Source organism: Tauraco erythrolophus, chromosome 7 (assembly GCF_009769465.1).
Source record: "Tauraco erythrolophus isolate bTauEry1 chromosome 7, bTauEry1.pri, whole genome shotgun sequence".
In the NCBI taxonomy this organism is placed as follows: Eukaryota; Metazoa; Chordata; class Aves; order Musophagiformes; family Musophagidae; genus Tauraco; species Tauraco erythrolophus.
Genome location: NC_141471.1, coordinates 16490517 through 16516183, shown reverse-complemented (window position 1 = coordinate 16516183; position 25667 = coordinate 16490517). Strand labels below are relative to the sequence as shown.

At 40.0% G+C, this 25667-nt stretch overlaps 1 protein-coding gene across 8 annotated transcripts in view; it reads right to left on the bottom strand.

Annotated features, from left to right (window-relative positions):
- Positions 1-25667, bottom strand: part of EPC1 (enhancer of polycomb 1) — a 70142-nt gene that overhangs the window by 42051 nt on the left and 2424 nt on the right. For 7 of the 8 annotated variants that reach the window (XM_086614282.1, XM_086614284.1, XM_086614283.1 and 4 more), the window contains exon 1: positions 10610-10805. The exons of the other annotated variant lie outside the window; for it this stretch is intronic. In XM_086614282.1, the coding sequence (XP_086470408.1) occupies positions 10610-10762 (153 nt within the window). In that variant the 5' untranslated portion in view covers positions 10763-10805. Of the gene's footprint in view, positions 1-10609; positions 10806-25667 lie in introns of those variants that run through there. 8 annotated transcript variants of the gene reach the window in all.

Genomic DNA, 25667 nt, shown 5'->3' with positions numbered 1-25667 from the left:
GCAAATTTCTAAAAATCTTCAAGACAAGACACTTCAGAGGAAATACCCCTTTCCTTCAGAGGAAGGCTGAGCGAACAAACATGCAACAGAAAGTTCTGTTAGTCACTCTTATCCTACAGCTCTGGCAAAGATTTTTTTTTTTTTTTTTTTTGACAGTGGTACTTTGTAAACGTGCACATTTCACTAATTTCCCACACATACCTTTTTCAAGTTGAACAAACCTTACATTACTGACAAAAAAAAAGGGAAGATGGTTTACTTCAGTTTTGGTAGCTCAAGTTCTTTCCTGTCATACAAACCACAAGAAAATAGAGTCTTGTCTATATTGACTTGAAGTTTGCTGAAGTTCTAACTCGATGAAATACATCGGTTGCCCAAGATGGACTGTGAATATTAGACTACCTTTATTCCTAGCATTTGAACAGTCTCATATAGTACTTAGCCTACTTTAAGACTACAGTACCTTCATCAGAAAGCAGAGCTAGTGCACTAATATTAAACATAACTTTCTTCTAACAAAACAGAAGATAAATAGCAAAAGAAAGGCAAACAAGGTCATTATGTTTGGCAAAGAACACAATAGTAAAAAAAATTGTTGAGAAACAGAAGAGAGTATAATAATTTATCCATAAGCTTCTGAAGGATCTCAGTTTTGTAGAATTAACACACTTAAAGGATTTCAGTAACTATAAAAAGCACAAGATTTCTGCAGGACTCAAACTTAAGTTGGCTCTTACTGTAGCCTTACTCCTATCCAATAAAACCACCCTGTTGTTTAAAATCCACCTCTTTTCTGAGATGTATCTAGATTAGCGAATTGCAAATACTACGAATCAGATCACAATACTTTAAAATCTTCTTCCTGAAGTTGGTTCCTATTTTCTGCAACCCTTTTCAGAATTCTTTTTCTTGTACTTTAAGTAGTGAGAAAAATCATTTCCTGCTGAAATACTAATACAGGATTGGGAGATGTAGGTTTACCACAGAGTTAAAAGCTACATTTCTTAAGCAAAAACACAAATCACAGGGAAAACCAGAAATACAATTTTATCACTAGTGTTTAAAAAATAAAAAAAGAGAACAAAACTACAGAATTTAAAAACACAAGAGAACGGAACATTTGAGATAATTAAATTCTGGGAAATGCCTGGAAGAAAAAATCATCACATATTATGTACACAGACTAACATGGGGAATGATAATGGCACAAACAGCAGAGTAAACAAATCAAATTTTGTCAAGTGTTTCCATACCTATGCTGACAAAGGCATTTTGGGTGAGACTCATTACAGATCAAGAGAGTTTGACAAAGCAACCTGCACCCTTCTTCCCTTTCCAAAACAAGTTCTGCAGCTTTTACCCACAATCACCACACTCTCACAATACAGCCTTGCATAAAATCCCCAAGTTTTGAAAAGGAAAATCTGGAAACAAAAGCCTATGCAAAATTCAACTTTCCATGCTAACGCCTTCCTAGCAGCCATGCTTTGAGTTAGACATCCGATCACTGAGAATCTGCAGACTCGTATTTCCTTACCAAGGGTGGTCAAACGCTTTTACAGGCTTTCTAGAGAGGTGTTCAATGCCCCAAGCCTGTCAGTGTTTAAGAGGCATGTGGACAATGCCCTTAACGTGCTTGAGCTTGGTCAGCCCTGAATTGGTCAGGCAGTTGGGACCAGACAATCGTTGCAGGCTCCTTCCAACTGAAGGAGTCTATTCTATTTTGTCTGTTCTACAACAGCCCTTCGAACTGTAACAGAAAAGGGACTGTGGCATGAAATGTCTATATAGGGCAGCCTTTGCTAGAAATCTCTCTCCTCAAACACAGCCGGCCTGGAAGACTTACCAAGCTTACAAGATCCCCAATTAATTTCTATTTACAACTAGGAAGGAACAACCTTGAATTCATGAAGTTGGTATAAAGGTATGAACGTAAACAGATTTTGGAAAGCAATCTTTTCCAACACCAATTTCTTAAAACCGTCCAATTCAAGAAGCACGGACTTCTTGACTCCTAATTAGATACAAAGAAAACAAATCTTTAAGAGCGGTACTTAAACCTCAAGAGGACAGTTTCTTCTCTGACAAACTACCTGTGCTTGAAGAGACTGACAGACCAGGAAGTTTTCAAACTTTTATTCCATCCTCAATTCAAGCAATTCTCCTTCACCTATTTGTTTAACCAGAACGATCCTCCCACAACAGGGTTAGTCTTCAAATATACTTACAGCTGCATACATAGAAATACTCTCCCTGCCACCAGTGTATGGAAAGGCTCATTCAACAGAAAGAGGATACATACAGATACAAAAGCAGCAGCCAGCATTTTTGTTCTGATCCATTAGTCATTTGATGCATTCCTTGATACTCAGGGAAAACAAGGATACTATAGTTTTTCCTCTTACAAGTAGAAAGTGGAAATGAAGTAGAAACAGAACAAGTAACTTATTATATATACCTAAGGCCAGTGAATTACAGTATTCTGTTCCAGCAGAGCAGACTCCCACACAAATAGACACGCATATTCCTTTACAACAAAGACCTGAAAAAGTAATGTATTAACTTACAAATATTCAAAATCGACAGTGAATACTCTTTACAAATTGGTACTGAAATACTTGCATATATATTTCTGAGGAATATGATCACATAATTATGGCATAGTTATTGAAACAGCGACAAGCAAAGTGGTCTACTCAAAGAAAACATTAGCAGATTTAAGGGCTTGCCACATTGTACATTTTCCCCCCCCCCACTTGAAACAAGCTAATATTAGGCAGGTTCCTATGAATAACTTTAGTTTTACTGGAATAAAATACAGGATGTTAGCTACTAAAATAAAAAGAAAAATAAAGCCACATCACCATATTAAGGTTACAACTACTGTCCCATCCCATTACTAAAGTTAATATTTTACTGTATACTATTAATACCTGATCCTTTGCTGAAATCTACTATACGATAGATCAAATCCAAAAAACAGGCAGAAAGATAATCTTATGGGGCTCCTCCTTAAGATAGGCTGTGAAAATTCCTAGGAGGTAAAGTCTTTCCACACAAGCCTGGACTTAAAACGACTTACAGTTTACCCTGACACAGCTCCTCTCCTTTAACTCCAACACCCTGCCAGTTGTGCTCCTTCTTGTGCTATTAAGAATACCGCTAATGAAGTTATCTTTGTGGGGTTTCCCCCTCCTGTCTTAATGTAAACAATTTGAAAGAGATTTTTCATCTCTTCCAATGGTTAACCACCTTTATTGTAAATAAAAATGAAACCAAGTAAGTCTAACTTTTTTTATCTTAAGTCTGAACATAAACTATTGGTTAACTGTAGTTAACTCTGCATGAAGCCACTGCTGTTACAAGCCTTCTCGTCGTGTAATTACTGGGAAATCAAGAAAAGGTTAAAAATTGGAATATGCATACACTAAACTAATTCCTTAAGACTGGTCTGTACTCAGCTTTTCTGGAACAGCTTTTTTAGGAGGAATTACATTCCTTTTATGCACATGTATAACTCGTACAGATGATAAATTAGAAAAATAACATCCTCCACCTAAAAGACAAATGTCTTGAGTTGAAATTCTTCCAAAGTGAGTTTGCTAGTTCATATCATCCATCATTTCAAAACAGAATCTGGACCTCCTGGAGAAGTCTCCAACCTGCATAAGGCATTGATGATCAACCAACTCTTCTCACTATTTTCTGAAACCTTAAGTATTTTCAACATTACTTCAGAGCACAACAAGCACACCTGTCCTGGTTTCAGCTGGGACAGAGTTAGCTTTTCTTTTTAGCAGCCAGAATAGCACTGTGTTTTGGATTTAGTCTGGGATTTGGTATGAGAAGAATGCTGATAGCGCACTGATGATTATAGTTGGTGCTGAGACATCAAGGACTTTTCAGTTTCCCATGTTTTGCCAGTGCATAGGAGCACAACAGGCTGGGGGTGAGCACGGCCAGGACAAAGGGCCCACAACTGCCCTTGCGATTTGAATTTAGACTTAAGATTGAGGCCCAAATTGGCCAACGGAATATTCCATATCATGCAACGTCATGCCCAGTATGTAGATGAGGACTGACCAGGAAGCTGGGATCTCTTTTGGGGCATTCTCTCCCTCTCTTCTCAGACTCTGAGTTCTATCTCTCTCAGTCTCTTTTCAGGCCTCTCACTCATCCGGAATTGTGGTGTAGGGACTTACCTGTTTCAGGATCGCTTGTCAGGTCAGGCATTTGTGACCAGATGATGAGCAATTACACTGTGCATCGCTTGTTTATATATGTTATGACCATTTTGTATATATAATTTTCATATATAATTATTTTATTGTTACTACTCTTAATTTTATGTTATTATTAACTTGTTCTTATCTCAACCCACAAGTCTCCTTCCCTTTAATTCTCTTCCTCATTCCCCAGGGGGTGGGGGAGGGCGAGTGAGCAGCTGTATGCATTCAGTTGCCAGCCAGGTTAAACCACACCACCATTATTACAAATTTAACTGCCACCATATACAGAACTAACATCACATCATCACTTTCATGGCAGTCCTCTGTTCACAACCTCAAGTTACTGCCTGACCTCTCTGTGGCATAACAGCAGGCCAGCAATTATGATTCCTATACTTTTATACAGAACTGATAGCTTCCAGGAAGTTGTCAAATCCCATATATGTAATCTATACTTCTTGTTCCTAGATGAACATGGTAAGTTTTGCTGCCTCTGATTTCAAATTGGGATAGACAATCTCATTCCAGCCTCACACAAATTCCACCAATCTGTAATAAAAGTCTATGCCACTGCATATCCCTCTAACTTCAAAAGGAAAACACTGCTGGTACATGTGGGTTTCAGACCACAGAATTAACCAGTTTCTTTAGGTAGTCAGAGACAGTGCACAAACTGCTCACTACAGAAGCTACTCTTCACCATCAGCCAGACTTCCTAACTTCGGTAAATGCTCAGGTGCATAGAATATCTTCCAACATTAAACGTAACCAACAGAAAGCTTTGGTGTAACTGAAGGTGAAACATCCAGAGCTCACAGAAAGACCTTTTCCAGCTCTGAACTGAGTTGTTTGTAGACTGTCACTTTTAGACAAGATTGCAACAAATCTTTGTTTCTCTGTTCCCCTCCTATCAAATCAAACACATATGCTCTTAGGGATCCAATACATGAGTTAAGGGTGTCTAAAATTAAGCATAAAGATAGATCAGACTGGTATATAAAATTAATGCCTCCTACCATAAGCGAGCAGAAAAGCTGGACAACGAGGAACATGACATAAACAGGAAGCAATACTCTTCCAGTTTGCAGGACTTCTGAATCAGAGTATGAAAAAAAACCCTGTCTCTACTCTCCCCATTTACTTCAAGATCCTGTAAAGTTTCAGCTCTCCTGGTCTACGAAAAGACCACTAAGGGAGTTCACTTCATCTATTTTAAGATCGTACTTGACTTCTACAACCAGAACGGGGGGAAGGGGCAGGCAGGGACTCAGATTCACTTCTGTTGTTAAGCCAAGAACTTAATAGAGACCCTCCTGACTCTACATCAAATAAAAAAAAGAAAAAAACAGACTTGAAACTGATGATTCAGTTACAGTATCTGTTATGATTTAACACGTGTTTAAAGTGTATTAAAGTACTTGAATGAACATTAGGTTATCTTCACAGGTCTTCTATTGCATTTAGCAAATACGGACGGGTCACGCTGATATTAGGGGGGAAAAAAGTTACATCTAGGGTTTTTTTAACCAAATAAGCTTTTCTTAAACATTCTTAAAGTCAGGGCAGGGAAGACAGCTACAATTATGGATTTAAAGAGATCAAAAAGCACATTTTAAACTATTTCAACAGTTTGCTCAAACACACAGGTAACACAATGCGACAGTATTTACACATGACAACTGCACACAGACTTAATTCCACCTTCTGTGCAACCTGTTAGTTATAACATATACGCAAAGGAAAACACTAAGAATTGAATGAACAGCTGTACAGCTTATAATTTCAGACTGGGTGCTTAATTCTTCTATCTGCTACTAGCAACACTAACTAAAATTAGAAAGCAAGCTTGAATTTTAAACTCTGAACCTTAAGAACAGAACTCCACATAGTGCATCAGTTTGGCAGAAATCTAGCAGGACAAGAAAGCTGCCACTCTAGAGTTATGATGGGGGCAAAGATTAACCACTGGACCATGATCTTAGAAGAGCAAGTTAGGAGCAATACCACAGAGCAACAGGATTTCTCACCACTTAATAACTCTTCTCCCCTGCCTCAACACCAATGAGGGAGACACCGGGATTTAGAAAAGTTTCTCTGATGGAAAATGCACATCTAACCTATACAAACTTGAACGTGCACAAGATTAAATGGAAATCTAACATCCGAAACCTTAGTATGACCATAGTTGTATAGGCATTTACATCAGGATATCAAACTCACTCAAGAAAAAAACAAAACAAAAAACCGTCAAATCCATGATAATTCCCATATCCATTGGACTGTTATTAACTCTGGAAATGTCATCAACATAGCCGTGTTTTCCTATTTAGATAATGCATTACTCTGATGTATACTAGAGTGTTTAATTAATGAGTATCTCTGCTCACACACTAATCTTTGTTGAGGCACTGCTTTTTTAATCTAAGAGAAACTAGAGGCTGGGAATATGGTATGTGTCCTATCTCCTTTCATTTCAGAAAGATGCAGGGAAAACAAGTATAGTTTTCCTCGGTTTGGTTGGAGGCCATTGATTCTAGGATGCCTGTAAAGCTATGCATGCTTTCTTTCTGAAATGTAAGTTACTGAACACGTGCAAAAAGCTTCAGTCTATCTTATTTTTCCAGTAAAGTATTTTATCTCAAATAACTGAAGTTACTTCTGCTCTGCTTTTCAAGCTGTCTCCTTTCAGTCTAGAATCTCTACTTCAAGTTAAAGAAAAGCAACACCCCCCTCAAAACCCACAAAACAACGGGCCACACAAATTAACATATTTTTTAAAAAAATCCTTCATCAAGGATAAACAAATCTGATCTACTTCTTTATTCAGGTAGTTATGAACTAAAATGGACTTATTAGCCAAATCTGCATTATTATATTATTAACAGTGGTTTGTTGTCTGGTTCTCAAACTTACAGCACTAAGGATACGTTTTTCTCAAAAATAGGATTTTTAGGTAATACGGGGGGTGTTTAATGTGTCGTTACATTTTCAAGGCTTTTTTTTCTTTTTATCTTTTTTAAAGATGCATGTCTTCTGGTTGTTTTCAGTATCTTAGATTTAGCAACAGACTTGGCAGCAGTCACAATGTGTTTACCCTAGAAACCTGGGAGCTAAACCAACTGTCAGAACACAGTATCAGTTGATAACTTCAAGTACCACTGTTTGTGTGCCAAAGAGCTTTTTACTATACTGTAACCTACAAAAAAACACCCCACTAACTGAAGCTATAACTTACTAAGCAGACAGGTATACTCTACTTGTTAACAGAATTAACATCACTTGAAGGCCCTTAGCTGCCACTTCTTTTTAAAGAGTTACTGTATCTCTCTATTGCATATTTCGAACTCGGATCATCCTAGCAAGGCTGTTTTTCCTTCAGAAGACTCTTACAGAATATCACTGCTCAACTGAAGTTTCCAGTTGTAATAATGAAGATGTACTATTTTCCATATTTATTCTTTGTAGGAACAGGATGGGAGAAAGATAAGATGAAAAGTAAAACAGATGCCTTTTTGTGCATCAAAACACTAACTAGCCATTTAAATATCTTGTGACTTGACGCTTGAATATTAAATCTCTTTGACTGCATTTTTCCCTAGGGAAAGTTATTTAGTCAAGAGAAGAGCTCTTAACTTCAAATATGTGTTCATTTAAAGTTATATTTATGCAAAACTCAAGGCAGTGTAAGAATTATATATAAAAATGCCTGTTCACACCAGTTAAAGCCACCTACTCCCCCCAGATTCTTATGGACACTTTGCCATCTGTTTGCATAGATAATACAAAACACTATTTTCATAAGTATTAGGAAAAAAATCCTCTAACTCAAGTCTTCAACTGCTACATAAGACAAACAACTCCCAACTTTCCTAAATCACGCACGGTATGATGTCTGGGAAACACAATGTAGTGGGGCAGTAAACCTGTAAGGTTTGCCATAACTATAATCAACTACCACGTCTCTTTGTTGTCAACATCAATATAAAGCTGAAGAGAAAGCTTTTTGGGGCAACAAGAGGGAAGGAAGGATATTTAGCAAGTTTGCAGAAATAAGAACGGGTAAGAGTTTAACATCAACTATTTTAGAAGATCTGAAAAGGATTCAGGAAGACACCTGTGTTTACTGATGGCAAATTAATTTCTCTAGAGGTGTGTGTACACATATATTTAAAACAAAGGCATGAGCAAACTTTAACTGCGGAAAGTGTCTACTCACACCTACAGCTATGAAGTTTAACCCTCAAAGCTAGATTTAGTAAACAAAAGCATCACATTAACCACAGAAACAAGTCTTATAATTAGTGAATAAAAAATCTTCCCTTACCCACGACTACTTTTCCTTAGCTAGGACATGTATCTCTGGGTTTATGGAGGCTATACAGTTATCCCATGTAATTTTCTAGCCTGAAAACTTGTAACTGCCAGGCAAATAGTAAAAGACAAAGATAGCAACTTGCTATTGCTACATAAATAAACGCATGCACACATGCTTGCTCATTTTAACTCAGAAATAAACTCAGCAAGCAAGCAAGCATCGTAACAAAATTTAAAATTCTGGTACAAGAGCAAATTAAGGGTGCTTGCTCTCATATTCAGCAACTATAGGTATCAGTCAGAATATATCTACTGCATCAGAAGAAACATGAGCATCTCAGTATAGTTACCTACTGCTTAAATACTATTACTAAATAGATCAAAGTTTTGAGCACCTTCATTTCACAAAAACAAACACCATCAAAACAAAACCATAAAAAAAACCAAAGCCCACCAACAAAAAACTCCATACTTCACAATATACATTTTAGTGGATGTTTAAAGCAACTTATGACTTGCACAGGACTTGGAAATACTGAATTATGTTAAAACGCTAGGTGGTTACACTAGAAAAGTCTCAGAGAGTAGTTACTGAATGAAGACAACAACACACAAAGAGTACTACTCTAGAAATCATTTAGTCTGAAAACATTCCATAAAAATTCACAGAATCGGTTAACTTAGAGCAATAGTGCCACAAAGAGAAGACTACGTTTAGAGAAGATATGTGTATTTTAAGTTTTAGGGAAGTAACTTAAAGTTCACTACATCTAGAACTACAAACAGGAACTTTACAATCTGTCTCCTTCGAAGGACAATGGAAGTCTGATGGCTAGCAAAACTCACGATTACGAAACTGTCACATTTGTTCTTACCACTAAATTTCCAAACCTGTTCACGTAACTGTACTTCTACAGTTCTCTCTTATTTACTGAGCTGAATGCACGAATGGGGAAAACTGATTAAAGAAATAACTGAAGACCTGCAAACGCTGAAAATAACAAGTAACTCATTTCAGCAGGGGGGCCTCAGCAATAACAGCTATTGAATGTTACACCTATCCTAGTACGTGTTAAGTGAACGATTAAACGATCCTCAAGTCCGAAAAGAGTTAAGTTTCATTCCCCACTGAGACCACAAAACAGAGCGAACCGATAGACTTGGGGCCTCCGAACTCAAGAGTTTCTTACTTGGAGTAGCGTTTCAGTACTTCAGGACTTCTGTATTTGCACATAGCGAACGCCACAGGCTTACTTACATCACGTCACGCCTGTCTCCGAAGACGTTTCTAGCGTTTTCAAACACATCTAAACAGAAACCCTTTCACTTTCCGTTTCTGGCAGCGAATAAACAGGACTAAGAACACTGAGCTCGGGTCGCGCTGGAGCAGCTCGGCGGCAGCCCCGAGCTCCCGCCGGCTTGGCGCAGACCGGCGGCAGCTAGCGCGTTACCGCCCGTCAGGAGGAGGCACGCCGCCGCAACACGTGCGCGGGACGCTGGCAAAGGCAGCGGCGATGCGGCGGCCGGCAGCGCGCAGCGCGCCCCGTACTCCCGCCCGGGCCCACGCGCGCTCCCGCGCCAGCAGCCACAACTTCCTCGCGCCACCCGCCGCCGAGCGCCCCCTGCGGCGGCGGCCGGCTCGGCAGCGCCACCCGGCGGGGCAGAGCGGGCACGGCGCCGCCGCGGCCCGGCTCCTCTCCGCCGCCGCGCAAGGCCCGGCCCAAGAACCAGGAGACAAAATGGCGGCTGCCCGCGGTATCACGTGACCCCCTTTGTGCCTTTCGGGGCCCCGCCGAAGGGCCGCCGGTTACGGCGGGGCGCAGGCTAGGGGTAGGGGGGGGCCGTAGAAAAGCGCTGGGGGAACGTGTGGTAAGGGGCCGCCAGGCTCGGCGCCTTCCCTCCCCAGGTTTCCCCCCTCCCCCCCCCCCCCTCCCGGCGGGCGGGGAGAGCGCGGAGAAGATGGCGGCCATTTTGTGCTTGCGCAGAGGCGAAGGTGGGGGCCCCGGGTGCGGGGGGGATGGAGGGACCCGGCCGAGGTGGGGGGGGGGGGGGGGTGTCTCACGTACCGACTCCTCTTCCTTCTCCATGCCCGTGGGCATCTGCGGCACGGCCCGGTTAATGGAGGCATATTCGGCCAAGTCGGGCAGGTCCTCGCAGCGGAAGACGGGCAGCGGCTTGGACGCGTCCAGCGCCCGGGCCCGGAACGACAGTTTGCTCATGTTAGGCGGCGATGGCGGCTCCGGCTGGGGCGGGGGGGGCGACAGCAAGAACGCTCCGAGCTGAGAGCCGGATCCCGCCGAGCGCTCTCATGGAGGGACCGGGGCTCCCCCGGCAGGGCGGGGCGCACTCCGACACGGGGCCCGGCGGCGCCGGCTGGCGCGGCTGGGCTGGGCGCTGGCTTCTCTCCTCCGCCGCTCCGGCTCCGCTCAATACGCCACGGCCAACATGGCGGACATTAAACCTCGACTGGCCGCCTCTTTCAGCCAACCCCAGCGCCACAGCCATTCCCACACTGCATCGCGCAGGGGCGCGGGCACAGCGCCGCCCGGGGGAGAGCGCGCGCAGCGCGGGCACGGGCTCGGGAGCGCGGCGGAGCTCGGAGCGGCCGGCCGGGCGGGCGCGGGGCACGCGTGGCGGGGCGCTCGGGGCGCCGCTGCTCCCCGCCAGCCCCCGTGCCGCGCGAGGGGGGCGGGAAGGAGCGGGAGGCCTTTTGCCCAGCGTGCGGCCCGGGCCGCTCCGGTCGTCTGGAGCGGGCTGCCTCTCAGCTGCGCCGGGCAGGGCGCGCTCCGCTGCTGTGGGGGTGAGGCGGTTCGGCTGGCACCGAGTCCGCGCGTCGGCCCCGCCGCCGGGGGGGTAAGCCTCCCCGAGGCAGAAGGAGCGGCGCTTTTCACTGACAGCCTCCTAGTGGGGGGAAACCTGGGGAAGAGAAGCGGAGGAGAGCGGGGGAGTACCGGCCCCGACCTGTCCAGCCACCCGGGGGCCGGCTGGGCGCCGGACCAAAGGACAGCCTGCCCCGAGCGCTAAACTTATCCCGGGCGGGCGGCGGCGGCGGGGCCGCTCGGTTCCCTTCGAGCAACAGGCGGAGCGGCGCCCGGCGCGGGGGTTCCGGCTGCGGGGGGACGGCGCGGCTGAGGGGCCGCCCGGGGACGGGGGCAGCGCTCCTCTCCCCAGAACAGCCCGGAGCGCCGCGGCACTCCCTGCCCCCTCGGCGGCACCTGCTCGCCGGGCTCAGTCCCTCCCCGCGTCGCGGAACCAAGTTCGCATTCGTGCTAAACGAAGGAGAAACGCGGGCACCTCCCGGAAACGTGAACTGTAAGAACCGTTCCTCTCCACAACAGCCTTTCCAGCCTATTCCGAGGAGCCTTAGAGAAACTTGGTCCAGGAGCGAAGTGCAGACACGTGAACTAGTTTAACCCTTGCTGGGATTTAAGTCACCGATTACCCGTTCAAGCGAGCTCACTAGGGGCAAAGGTTGGGACTAATTTGAGCATGTCTCATTAGGTAAGCTCCTTTACGTCTCAATGGTTTGATTAAATTGATGCAGAATTCTAAGAGCAAGCTATAGGAAACTTAAGAGTCTCACTTGTCTCGGTAACGTCTGCATGTGCCGCCCCAGGTCATCACAGCACAGCCGTAAAAACGTCAAAAACTCTTCCTCCCGGGCCACCGCTAGAACTGTCTAGTTGAGGAACGTTTCATGTACTTATGTATATTACGTTCTTGCATTATATTTCTTAAATGTGATTCTACTTCTATAGTAAATCATAAATAAATCCACCTTCTTGAAGGTATGTTTATTTTAATTTAAAAGTACGAGAAAATGTGTTTTGTTTGAATTTAAGTATCTCTCCCCTTTTAAAACAAAATATCGTAGTTCTGTGCTGTTATATGAGAATCAGTAGACTGAACTTGTTCTTTATCATGTGTTACTCCTGAGAAAAAGAACTTTCAGAAACAGGACATAAATGTAAAAAAAGCATTATGAAAGCCTCGTTTTGCTTAGTAATTAAAAAAAACCTGATATCTTTATAGCAGATGCAAAAACCATTATTTTAATCGCATCACCTCTTTAATAATAATACCACCATCCTCTACCTTAAACAACTCCTAGCCACTGAATGAAATATTGCTAGATGCAATTAACAGCAGTTTCAAGCCAACTATTTTCATGTCTGACTTCCCCATAGGTCTCCCAAACTGGTTCACCTGCAAGTAACAACCTCTCTGTGACACGAAATTTTGTATTGCAAATGGGTAATACAGTGGAAGACAGCTGCTAGGGAGAACGAGACTTTTTTTTTAATATTATTTAAGGGAGGGGTTTTGGAATTTTTTTCGTTTTCAAAGGGTAGTGACATGAACTAAGGAATATTTGTATTTCAGTTACATCAGAACCAAATGTTGAAATTGCCTATTGCTTTTTATGCTAATTTTAATGCTTAAAACACTAGCTAGAGATAGTAATTCTAAAGTAATCCTAAAATAAATTGCACATAAAACCTCTACAGATTTTTCCACAAATACTGAATAATTTAGTTTATCCAACTAGCAGACAGATAAGACGATGACAAAAAAAATAATAGCAATACACTATCATAGATTGGCTTTGACCTTAAAACACTAAACTAAAATGAAATATCTGGCAGCTAAGCAAAAAATAAGGCCATTATTATTAATAATGCCAAATATAACTCTCCACTTCCACTGATGAAAGAAAAACAATATTAATGAAAAACAAAGTATAGAAAATATCCTGTACTTTAAAGAAAGAATATTCGAGTTTAAACTTATCCTTAATTGACCTTTGCATTTCTAACCCTACCACAGGCTTGAGAAAAGTGCAGAGCAATCGGAATGAACATAACATTTGGATACAAAACAGGACAGTATGCATTAAGAGTGAGTTTTGGCCTGAAACTCTTGATCTCACCAGCTTTTAATGTTTTGCCAATAAAATAGATCGTGTTTTACTGTTTTGTAGCAGAAGTTGATTAGTCCTTAAAATTACCAAAATTAATTTGCTTGAAAGATGAAAAGTGCAATATTTGAAAACAATGCGGCATCAGCCCTAATTTCTGTCCTGTAAAGGTAATAACAGGAAAAAGTATAGAACATAAACAGACTTATGTTTCTGATTTACCTTCTATTCAGTTATGATATGTAGATCTATTTTAAGTTTCATCATTTTATAGCATTTACCAAAATGCTCACATTACATTAGTAGACATCAGTGCTGCACTAATGACAGCAGTTAATCTAAAATTGGTATGTTTTGCATAATGACCAAAATTCTCTTTGCTAGCTCTCAGTAAAAGATCAGTGAGTGCAAACTCAGTTATTGTACCAATGTGCTGTGTGTCTGTTTTAAAAACCGAAGTTTAGTGCTCTATAAGGTAACTGAAATACAATGAATGCGACATTTTGAACTGCTGGTCTTTTTTTTTTTTTTGTACAAACCACTGAAATTAGATCTTTAACATTGGAGACATTAAGGCTCCATCTTTTTATGATCTCGAAATACTTAATTAAAAGAATAAGCTTTACTAAAATGAAAGAACTTTGTACATCAGCTGTGTAGGTGGCAAATACAACCGTTTCAATATACATTCAAAAGTAGTAAATTCAGACTGAGCTAAGATCCAACAACTTGATCCATACAGCTGCAGAAAGGGGCTGCTTGTGATATCATCTGACTCAGGTTTGTGAAGCCCAAAAACTTCTGGTTTCTGACTGGTTTTCTAGAACTGACAGATTCTAGTCACAGAATAGCTATGCATAAAGGGCATATAGTGTGTGTCATTTTTGGTGCTTTCTGAAATCAAGCAACTCTATTTTGAGGACATACAATTCTGGGAGACAGTTGTTCAACTTCTAAAAAACCCTTTTTTAAAAAAATATTTTTGTTCTCATTTTTTTTAAGTCAGGAGTTTATCTCCAGTTAAGTACATTATATAAAGGCAAGTATAAATAAAGAAGATAAAGGTTGACGAAAAGGGCAATATAAAGGCTGATATTGCATATGTGAGTTTTCTATTGTTCTACTTTTAAGGAAAGCCTGTTTTAGAAAATAGATATCCACAGCAAACCATAGTATTAACGATGAACATTTGATGTCATTCCACTCTCCAGCCTCACTGGAAGAGGGGGTTTTGTTTGGTTTTGTTTTTTTAAACTTCCTTCCTTCCTTCCTTCCCTCCCCCTCCCAATAATGATACATTGAAATCCAGAGTCAAACAGGGATTAGAAATCAGGTACGTTTGACTCCTTACATACATTCATTTTCTCTGGCTGTACTCTTCTGGTACTTACTTAAAACTGTAACAGACAACAGTTAAAAATAGAGCATCTTAAAGGTAAAACATATTTCTCATTTGCCAACTATTTAAAATTAGTTCTTACATACAGAAGATATAACATATTTTCATAAACTGAGGAGCATGATGAGTACACTAACCCATACACTAACTTGCATATCCATGAATATTTGCAATTTTTCATTTTTCTCACTCTGGGACTACTTTATACCCTGCTTCTGCTATTGCAGAGCTGTCCTGGTTTCAGCTGGGATAGAGTTAGTCTTTTTAGCAGCTAGAATAGCGCTGTGTTTTGGATTTAGTCTGGGATTTGGTATGAGAAGAATGTTGATAACACACTGATGTTTATAGTTGTTGCTGAAACATCAAGGACTTTTCAGCTTCCTATGTTTTGCCAGTGTGCAGGTGCACAACAGGCTTGGCGGGGGGAGCATGGCCGAAGCAATGGACCCACAACTCCTCTTATGATTTGGTCTTAGATTTAGGATTGAGGCCCAAATTGGCCAATGGAATATTCCGTATCATGCAATGTCATACCTAGTATAGAGATGAGGATTGACCAGGAAGTTCTCTCTCTCTGTCTCTCTCTCTCTCACTTTGGATCTCTTTTTGAGCCTCTCGCTCTTCCGGGATTGCGTTTCGGGATCTCTCTTCTTTGAAATCACTTTCTGGGACAGGCTAGGCATTGGCCAGCCAGTGGTGAGCAATTACACTGTGCATCACTTGTTTGTATATATTATTATCTTTTAATTATTTTTATCATCATTACTTTAAAATTTATTTTATTTCAATTATTAAATTGTTCTTATCTCGACGCATGCGTCTCCTTTCCTTTTCTCTTTTGTTCTCTTCCCCATCCCCTGGGAAGCAGCTGCGTGGTGTTTAGTGGCCAGCTGGGTTAAACCATGACAAAAACTTACAAATTCATCATTTATTTATATATCAATTTTGTTGACCTGTTTTTTGCCTTTTATCTCCATAAATGCTGACCACTCTGAACTGATATTGCTGATCTTTTTTTCCCCACTTTCAGTGATCCAGTACTAGGAAATGACATACCGTGAAGTTACAATACTCAAGTTTCTTTCCAGAATGACTTACTCTTAGGGTATTTGGAAAGATACAGGTGGCTCTTTTGTTCTGCAGTAACGTTATGGATTCTGTATGTATATTCCTGTTTTACATTTGCTAGTGATGCTTCTGTTCAATCTTGTTTCTCAGCTATCTTTCTATTTGTTGATGTTTTATAACATTACAGGTAGCTACATTCTTTTAAATCATCTCAGAGAGCTACCTGGAGTTTGGATTAAAATGAGATAAATGTAGGCAAATATGACACCAGGGGTTCTTCATTATTTTATAAAAAGTCACACTACAGTAGTAAGTGGATGCATATAGAAATTATCTTAACAGCATGAAGATTTCAACCATAAATGAACTGATGTAATTCATAGTGGATTTCACCTTATTTGCTGGTGTCAACTGTTTTAAAAGAGATAATGGAGTCTCAAGCATAAGGAGTTCAGACACCGTGCTACAAAACTGGTGTAGAATAGCTTTGTGATAACTTCTGCCTTTTTTTTTTTTTTTTTTTTAAGATAATTTAGTGTTTCATAGCTTTGGCATCTTGAAGAATAGTATGATATATTCACTTAGTTATTTTAGGTGTTCATGCTTGAGATGCAATGGATACAAAGTTTATTTTAAGTTTTTTGAATCACAATTTGAAGTAGTGACCAAGTAAATCTCTTCCTCAATTCTTGTCTCAATGAGGGGAAAGTAATTTGTCATATACATCTATGTGTATATATATGATTTTTTGTGTGTGTGTAGTGAACAGGTAGGTACATACACTACATGGCCAAATCTTTTTGATTCCTTTCGTTACTTTTTCTTTTTTTGTAAGCACTTCCAATTTACACTGCAGAATAGAGATGAAAAGGGATAATACTGCATTTAATCTCCTATTTCTGTTACTGCCCAAAAGCTATTAAGTGAACATAATCCTTTAAATTCCAAAGCTGCCTAAGAAAATTTAAATTTGGAGATATAACAGCCTGGTAAAATGAGAAGCTCAGAAGTGCTAAACACGAGCATGTGATTTTTCTAGTATAAAACAAATGGTTGCTATTCTCATGAACAGTTTTGTTACTATAAACTACTGGTAAAGCAGCATTACAAAACTAGTTGTGTCTTTAACATTCAGAACAGAAACACCGAAGTTGGCTTTCTTGCAACAAAATCTGAAGTTTTAACACTTTGTTGCAAGTGGCCACACTTAAAGCTGGATAAGGAATTACCACCTGATCAATGAGTTTCCCGTTTTGAAACTACATGTAGGAAATCACAAGACAACATTATTTTGCATTAGGTAATGCTAACGAAAACAAGATAGGCTGAAATGAACAATAGTTCTGACATTTCTCACGCTCTCCACATGAGACTATCGCTTTGTAACATGTTGCCTTTGTTAACAGTATTGATTTAAGATACTGCGGTCCCACTTTCTGCTCTGCCGTTCATTCTTTTTCCTCACTGCCCCTTCATTTGTGTCAGCACAGTCGCTTGTGAAGCTACACTGAGTACCAAGTCGGAATCTAACTGCATACTTTAGCAACTCAGCAAAAAACCCAACTACATAAATCAGAAGAGAAGCCACTTGAAAACACCCATGTTAGAAGTTATGTCCCCCCAGTAGCTACAGCTTACTGCCACGGCCCTCTTCCTTCACATGATCCAGTTTGTGAAGGCTACAGAACACAGTATTCTGGAACATGCAAAAAGGATTTGAAAATGGTAAAACGGGACATGCGGTTTAACATGCTCTCGAAACAGTAATACACTGACATATGCTATGTTCGAAAACTTTTGCCTACAAGACTAGTGTCTGAACCAGCCTACAAATGAAGGAGTTATTTGCTTTCAGACTGATTACATATCACTGTGTATGGGTGGGGTTTTATAGTTTCGAGTACATACCTGTTTATAACAGGTAACATTTTTCCACTTGAGTGAAAGGAGTTAGATGCCAATTTACTGGTATAATCTTACTTGGGAAATGCATTGTCAGGCATATATACTCAAAAGTATAGTCCAGCATCCTCAGGGAAACTGCTTGAACCTGGAAGGTGTTATGCCACTGAGCTGTATCCAATAGAGGAGGAAAAGCCATTAGCCAGCAATTCTCTTACTGAGAAGAAACACAGCTAAGAGAGTAGCAGCAAAAGCTATTACCACATTCCTACTTTTGCAACTATAGCTAAGGTGCAAGAGGAACTAAAGACTTAGGATTGTTATTTATAGTCTTGACTTTTGTCCCAACTCACCTGTACAGATAGAGCCTATTTTACTGTTCTCTTGCCTAAAATGTATCTGAAAGCACAAATGGTTTGTGGGAGTGTTTTAGTACTGTCAGAAAGGAATTAGCTTCTTTTATACGGCTTGTTCAGGAGACTTAAGTTTTCATATGTGTAGGGAAAATGCATAATAGTGGGAGCAGTTACTCTGTTAGATATAGCATCAGTAAAAAGACAAAAATGATGCTGAGATTCTTCTGTATTGAAAGGTGTCTTTCCTTGTCTAAGTTTTACTGGATTCAGAATACTTATTCTAAGAAATGTGACAGTTAATGGTAAGTGATATAGGAGTTTCTCTGTTACTCTTCAATTCCATAATATGTATTCCCTCCAAAATATTACGCTAGACACATCTTGAATTCTTGCTTTAGTTATCTTCTCCAGCAACTCAATCCTAAAAAATTGTTTTATGGAACAAGTAGTAAGACAGATGAAGTTTTAAAATGTAACCTTTTTGAATGTTTGGAAAAAAAAAAAAAAAAAGAAAGAAAAAAGAGGACCAAAAAATCCAAATTTATCTGACTTTATGCTCTGGGTTTTTAAAAAATTTTATCCAAAACATTTTGTATTCTGAAAGACTAAACAAAAATAATAATAAAATCACAATTTATTCTTCATTCATGCTAATTACTTTAAAACATTATTGTAAATAAAACTTGATCTGGACAGACAGGCTAGCCACCTCTTACTTAAGCATGGACTTGTGCAAACATTGGTTTATAACACACGAATAATTTCTGAGTCAGGTGAAGTTAATCATATGATTATGCATTTCCAGTAGAAGAGCCAGCAGAAGGGCAAAAATTTTATCCTTTTCTTGCTAGAAATGCAAAGGGCTGGACTTGCAAAAAACCCCAAACCAAACCAACAATCCAAACAAAAAAACCCAAACCAAATAAAAAACTCCCACCTTCTCTTGCCAACACAACTGCTAATTTGTTCATCAAAGGGCTAAGTATAGATTACTTTGATATTCTGCATAGGATAAGGTGAAAGACTGAAAACGTAGAAGTGTAAAATTAAGGTTGTACGTAGGTCTGACAGTAGGCACAGTGGTGCACACTGTCCTGAATCCTTAAAAGAAAAAAAAAAAACAAAACAAAAACCACAAACAAACAAAAACCCGAACAAAAATAAACCCCGCCACAAACACACGCGCCAGCCCACTACATAAGCCTTAGGCTGCTGCAATGTTTACACACTAACCCAGGATAAAGGAATATTCTGGGGACAAGCTACGCTCCTTTGCATAACTTCAGCAAATTTACTACTAATACTGTTAATTGCATGCCTCTGTGTATGTGCAAATATATAGCAAATTCAATCCAGGTAAGCTCATATGCTCTAACTTTTTAAATTTTGTTTTTAAAATAAATAATTTATATTAGTACCTTACAATCACCAAGATAGGATTTCTATCTTGCAAGTCAATCTATGAAAATCGTTTCAAGTGCTTCAGAGCTTTTGGACAGTATGATCAATTATTTGCAGAACTTCAGAATTATATTGCTGATGTTAAATAATGTGGAGTTCTAGTCTGACATCTACTCTATAATATCTAATGCAGTTCCTGGATCAGAATGAAAGTAGCATATCTGCTTGCCTCAGGCAATTCAGGAAAACATTGAATATATACTTAAATAAGAATTAGCTAGGCTTCAGAAGTCTTTTTGTGCAGGAAAGTCTACTTGCATTTTGGAATGAAGAGGTGTTTCCTAATGCATATCTTTAGATTGAAAGTGGGTGGTCAAGCTTTTTTTTTTTTTAAATGTTAGTGGGATCTACCTACCTGCCTCATGAATTCCAGACCAGATTAACAGGGTTATGTTGTTAAGTATCTAATACAGGCTATACCATCTTTACTTAAGATAAATACATTTCTCCAAAGAAAAGAAAAAAACACAAATAAGTCAGCTTTTGGATTTCAAAAGTCTGATATCATTAGTTTGCAAGAACACAAAAAAGTCTTTCAAACTCAGGTATGGATTACTTTACAAGCTGTAGTTCGATTTATAGTTCTGAATAAAGCATAAGATAGAATGTTATAGAGATGTTATTTGTCTTCTGGGATACAAATTAATCATGATTATAACCAAACACTTATATGCACACTTCAGAAAGCTCTATTTTTTTTTTTAAATGAATAAAGCTGATGAACTAAGTTTGAATATATATATCCAGCAGAGGAGGCTAGATACGAATACAAAACTGATCTGAGTGTTTTTGTTTTTGTTTTTTAAATGATTGCATCAGAGGCTTAAAAATGAAAAAACAATAGGGTTAAGCTGAAGAAAATACATTTTCAGAGGTCTTTCAACATTCAGAGAATGCAAAAAACTTGTAAGAGTGGGACAGGTGTTGAGAGGGAAATTGCTTTAGTTTAGATGGTAATATGAAGTTGCCCGGAGAAGAAAGATGGAAAAAATCGAATTAGATTATATTAGATTATTTTCTCTGTTGCTAATGTAGGTGGCTCAGAAAACCTAAGATGATGTGATATCATTGGCGTTTTCTTCTCTCCCTCCTGGTGAAATTTCCAAGTCTGGTGTACAGGCAACGTGAGAAACACAACCAAGTGGAATGTAGTTTTCTCAGATCATCTAGAGTACAGGCAGTTAAGGCTTTCACACTGTCACCCTTCTCCAATACAGACACTCCATTCTCATTCTCTTATTAAATAATGTGTCATTTTTAATGTTGTCTGGCAACTCTGTTGATCTGTCCAAGGGAAGACGACAGACCACTGTTGTTAATAGAAAGGCTTGTGCACAAGCCAGGTCCTGGTCATAAGCACCAAGTCTGCTGAACTTCATTTGATTTGTAAGCAGCTCAAGAAGGGTGTTAGCAAAAAAGGACACAACATAATTCAAAAAAAAAAAATAAATATAATAAAATCAGGGAAGAACATAGGAAGGAAAACTGTTTCTCACATCAAAATAGCTCGTCTTAAAGTCTGATTGACTAGAGCTTCCAAGTTCCACAGATTCCTGCGGTACCCAGTGTTTAGCTGGGAAATTGTTTCAGCGATGACCAAAGAAATCGGAACACTTTCTTACAGAATCTTCATTCTTTACATGACTAAAAAGATATGGGCCAAACAGAATGTGTGTTTGTGGAATGAGAAGACAAGTAAGTTTTTTCTCCTCTAGTATCCAACATGGCTTCTCTTTAAAAGATGCTGATTGTGGCACTTGGATTGTGAATACGCAATCACATTGTCTAAAGACATCAAGATATTCTGTCTTGTATAGGTACCCTTAAGACGATCAGAAATAACATAACAGCTCTGCATTGTAGCATTTGAATTTAAATTTTAAAATTTCTTATTAAGAAACTCTCTGAATCAATTCACCAGAGTAACATGCCCTGACTATGCCTGGCACTACAAATCAAAAGCTGTAAGGTAAAATGACCCTTTGAAGAAACTATCCTTTTGGTCATCAGGTTATGGCAGCACCATAACCTTTGTTCCCATCTGGGGAACAGATTCCCAGTAAATAAATACAGGACCTAAGGGATACCTGTAATGCTGAAATCGCCAGATCTGAGCCACCTGTTTTTTAAGCCTGTTTGAACGAACATGAAAAACTCCCTCTTATTTGTCTTAATGAGTATTCAAGCTGCACATACCTGTGAGGCCAGAGACGTCTTGCTTACATTAGCACGTTTCTTAAAGCTCTGAAGGGCCGCTAACTTTTCATTAACTAAATCACACACAAGTCAGTATAAGCAAACGGGTGATAGAACAAGAGGAAATGGGCATAAGCTTAGTCAGGGGAGATTCAGGTTGGATGTTAGGAAGTATTTCTTCTCTGAAAGGGTTGTCAGCCACTGGAATAGGCTGCCCAGGGAGGTGGTTGAGTCCCCATCGCTGGATATGTTTAAGAATAGGGTGGATGATCTACTTGAGGATATGGTTTAATGGGGATTAGGGATGGTTGGACTCGATGATCTCTAAGGTCTTTTCCAACCTAGAAATCTATGAATCTATGAAATCTATGAAACACTGGGGCATGGGATTTATCTGATTGAGGACATTCACATCTGAGCTAGTCATACTAGACAGATGGAGATCTGATCAGGATAATCAGTGAGGTTTAAAATATGAGGGTGGTAAGACTTTGAAATAGATTGCCCAGAAAGGTTGTGGATGCCCCCTCCCTGGGGGTGTTCAAGGCCAGGCTGGACGAAGCCTTGAGCAGCCTGATCTAGTTGAGAGGCGTCCCTGCCCATAACAGGGAGGCTGGATTAGATGATCTCTAAGGTTCCTTCCAGCCTATGCCATTCTGTGATTCTATGGTTCACCTTGCAGCAGAAATCCAAAATTTGGGGGTTTTTTTGGGGCAATCTTTTTGTTGTTTTTAAAGATGTGATTTCCTTGACTTGTTTCTTTTCAATGACCAAGATTACAGATTTAACAGTACTCATCTAAAGTCAGTTGAAACAAGTTCTACATTAAGTGTTTACGATACAGTGATTCCAATTTACTCAGAAGCATAGCTTACGGTTAATCCACCGAAGCATGAGTTAACACCACCTTACAGCCTTGATACCTAGATACCTAACTTATAGGCGCAGGTCCCAGAGAAAAACTAAAATGGAACCTGACAAAAAGAGGACTGCTCTGGGAGGAACAAGTCCTTGGTTCTTCTCACTGTTCCTGGGGCTTCCTACATTTTACATTTAAACATTATTGAGTAAAATCCATGAAGCAGCCTTGGGAGCAGGGATGAGATCCAGCCTACCTCTTTCACTGTACCTCTGGGAATCCCAGTGCTCAACACATTGTAAAATGTCCTTCTTTTCCCTTTTCCTAGCATTTTTTGCTCCAAAGTGGTCCAGCTTGTCTTCAACAGCAGATGGATATCCTACCATTTGAAACCATTTGCTCCAGGTTTGAACTCCCGTAAACTACAAAAGGCCTAGAGTTTAGAGCTCTTGCTATTTTTACTGGTTCTCAAACCAATAGGCTTTGGCATCTGTAATTATTGTTTTCTGTTGTATGGTATTGTATGCCGCTGAGAAACTTTCCATTTACCATCTGGGACCTACATAACAGCATCTCAACTCCATGCACCACTAGCGAATACTAGTACTCACATGTTGTTTGGTGGTTCCCATCTCGCTCTGCTGTTTATACAGGGAGATAGGCATAAATAATAATTTTTAGCAAACATACTTACTTTTTTAAACACTGCAACACCTACTTCAACAGTCAAATTCTGACCACCAATTTTAGGCTCTAGCTATCATCAGTAGGGAATTTATGAACAAAACACCCTATAAAGGAAATTTGTAGCATTGGTATTATCTTGCTTCTGTAACTGAAGGACAGTCCAGTGGTAACATGATATACTGGACACATGACATAGCTAAGAATCTAAAGTCCGTGGGAGCTGAAGCCACTGGTATATGGTCGTATGTGTCGAAGGTATACTTTGTTGCTCACAAGAGCAGGTCAGAGAAATTCTGTTTCAAAGCACTGATATTTCCCCCCTGCTCTGTACATTTACTAAAGCATTTAAAATCTAGGATTGTCTCAAGGATTTGGACCTCTTCACTACAAGATGAATTAATTTCTTGAGCTGTTTGGTAAAGGAGGAAAAATATCAAGAATGCTAAAAAGTGGAAGGATATGCTAGCTGTAGCAGTTTCCTATGGCATATAGGAGGTTGAGCAGATTATTTCCTAACACCGAAAAGCTACACAAATATCAGTCTGGAAGAGGTGTGGAGGGACCTAACTTTCTGGGATACGAGAGTCTGAAGCAAGCAAGAAATATATCATCCTTTGTTCCCATCTGGGAAACAGGTGACCTTTGAAGCAAGTTCTGAATGAAAAAATCATTCATTGCTGTAACTTGATGCTGACGTGTATGATGTGGAGCACTACAGATAACAAAGTCATGAAATAAGAAAGGTGAGAAACAAGACTCTGTGTCACAAGGTTTAGAACATAAAGATAACTTTCCCTCCCTGCTCCTGAAACCTTGTTGAGTGTTGAATCAAGGAAACAATGAATAGTTTGGAAGCCTCAAAAGGGAATAGCCAGGAGTCCCAGCCACCAAGGTATATGAGTGAAGCAAGAGTTATGGCTTTTATTTGAACTGAGTCCCAAACAATGTTCTTTTATACCACTAGCACGTCTAGGGAAATGTCTTCATATTACTATTGGCTAACTTTGGAAGCTGGTTAAATCTGCCTGGGATCTACACATCTGCACGTCTATCACAATTGTAGACAGCCAGCCATCTTTATCCTGTGTCTCTTACTTGAGTATATAACACTAACAATGTGGTAGGAGGAATGCCATGAAGGTACATGGAACATTTTGGTTAGTCAGTATGAGTTAAGATCTTGGAAAAGATTATTTGGTTTGCAGTAGGATGAGAAACTTTAAGTAGTTTTAAGCCAGGAGAGCCAAATATCTTTGAAAGGTATATGGAGTCTATATAGAGTTTGTAGGTAAAAGGAAAACTGTATTAGGAGAAAAATATATTAGTTTTGCCATCTTAGAAAGGGAGGGATACATAGAGGACAAAATTAAGACACTTACCAAGAAAAAAAAAAAAAAAAGAAAAAATGTCTTGTGTTTTAGGTCCTGGTATTCCACAGGCAGGCATTCCAGAAGGAGCTGGGTGGGGAAAACACATAATCAAGACAGAGTCACCTCCCAGTTAGTAATGACTCTTACAGGCATTTCTGCACCAAATGCAGGAGGCAAATGAGTTGCTATTTAGCTTTGAAAGGATGCTAAATCATAATCAATTTTTATTCCTTATTGGCAAGGCATCTGCTGGGAACCATTTCTTGTTCAACAATGGCTCAAAAAGGAAGAAGAGAAGTGAGGAAACTGTTGAACTGCAAAACATCAGCACTTCTCTCCTCTCATCTTATTACTTCTTGGTAGGAGTGATAACAGACACTTTCACCAGATGTGGCATCGAAGTTGCAAAACCATAACCAATGTTAAAGAGTAGCCCCAACAGAATGGGAGAAAGAAGAGCAGATGTGAAGCAAGTTTCTATTCAGCATTCGTATTCTTGCTGACTTCACTGAGCTAGAAGCTGCCTCTGAGCAGCAAGATCCCTAGCAAACAGCTCATTCACGGCCTGCATGCACAGGCTGCAGTCACAAGGAATCATCACTGTCGTAGTCCAGGATGGCAAGAGGAGCAGAAACATGAAATTACCTTCAGTAGTTTATCATTTGCTCAGTACTGTTGTCCATGGATGAGCAAACTGAACGTTAGTCTGCACGATGTAAAGAAAATGAAAGTTATATCAGAATTACTCAGGTGTAAATCAGCCAGTGATTCTCTAAGATTTACAATTACTGTTATAGATTGAACAACAATTGGCTCTACTTCCATTGGCTTAACCCAAAATGCCAGCCTTGTGACCTAGTGATCAGGTCTCAGAGATTGAAAATGTCCCAAATCCACACTTTCACAGA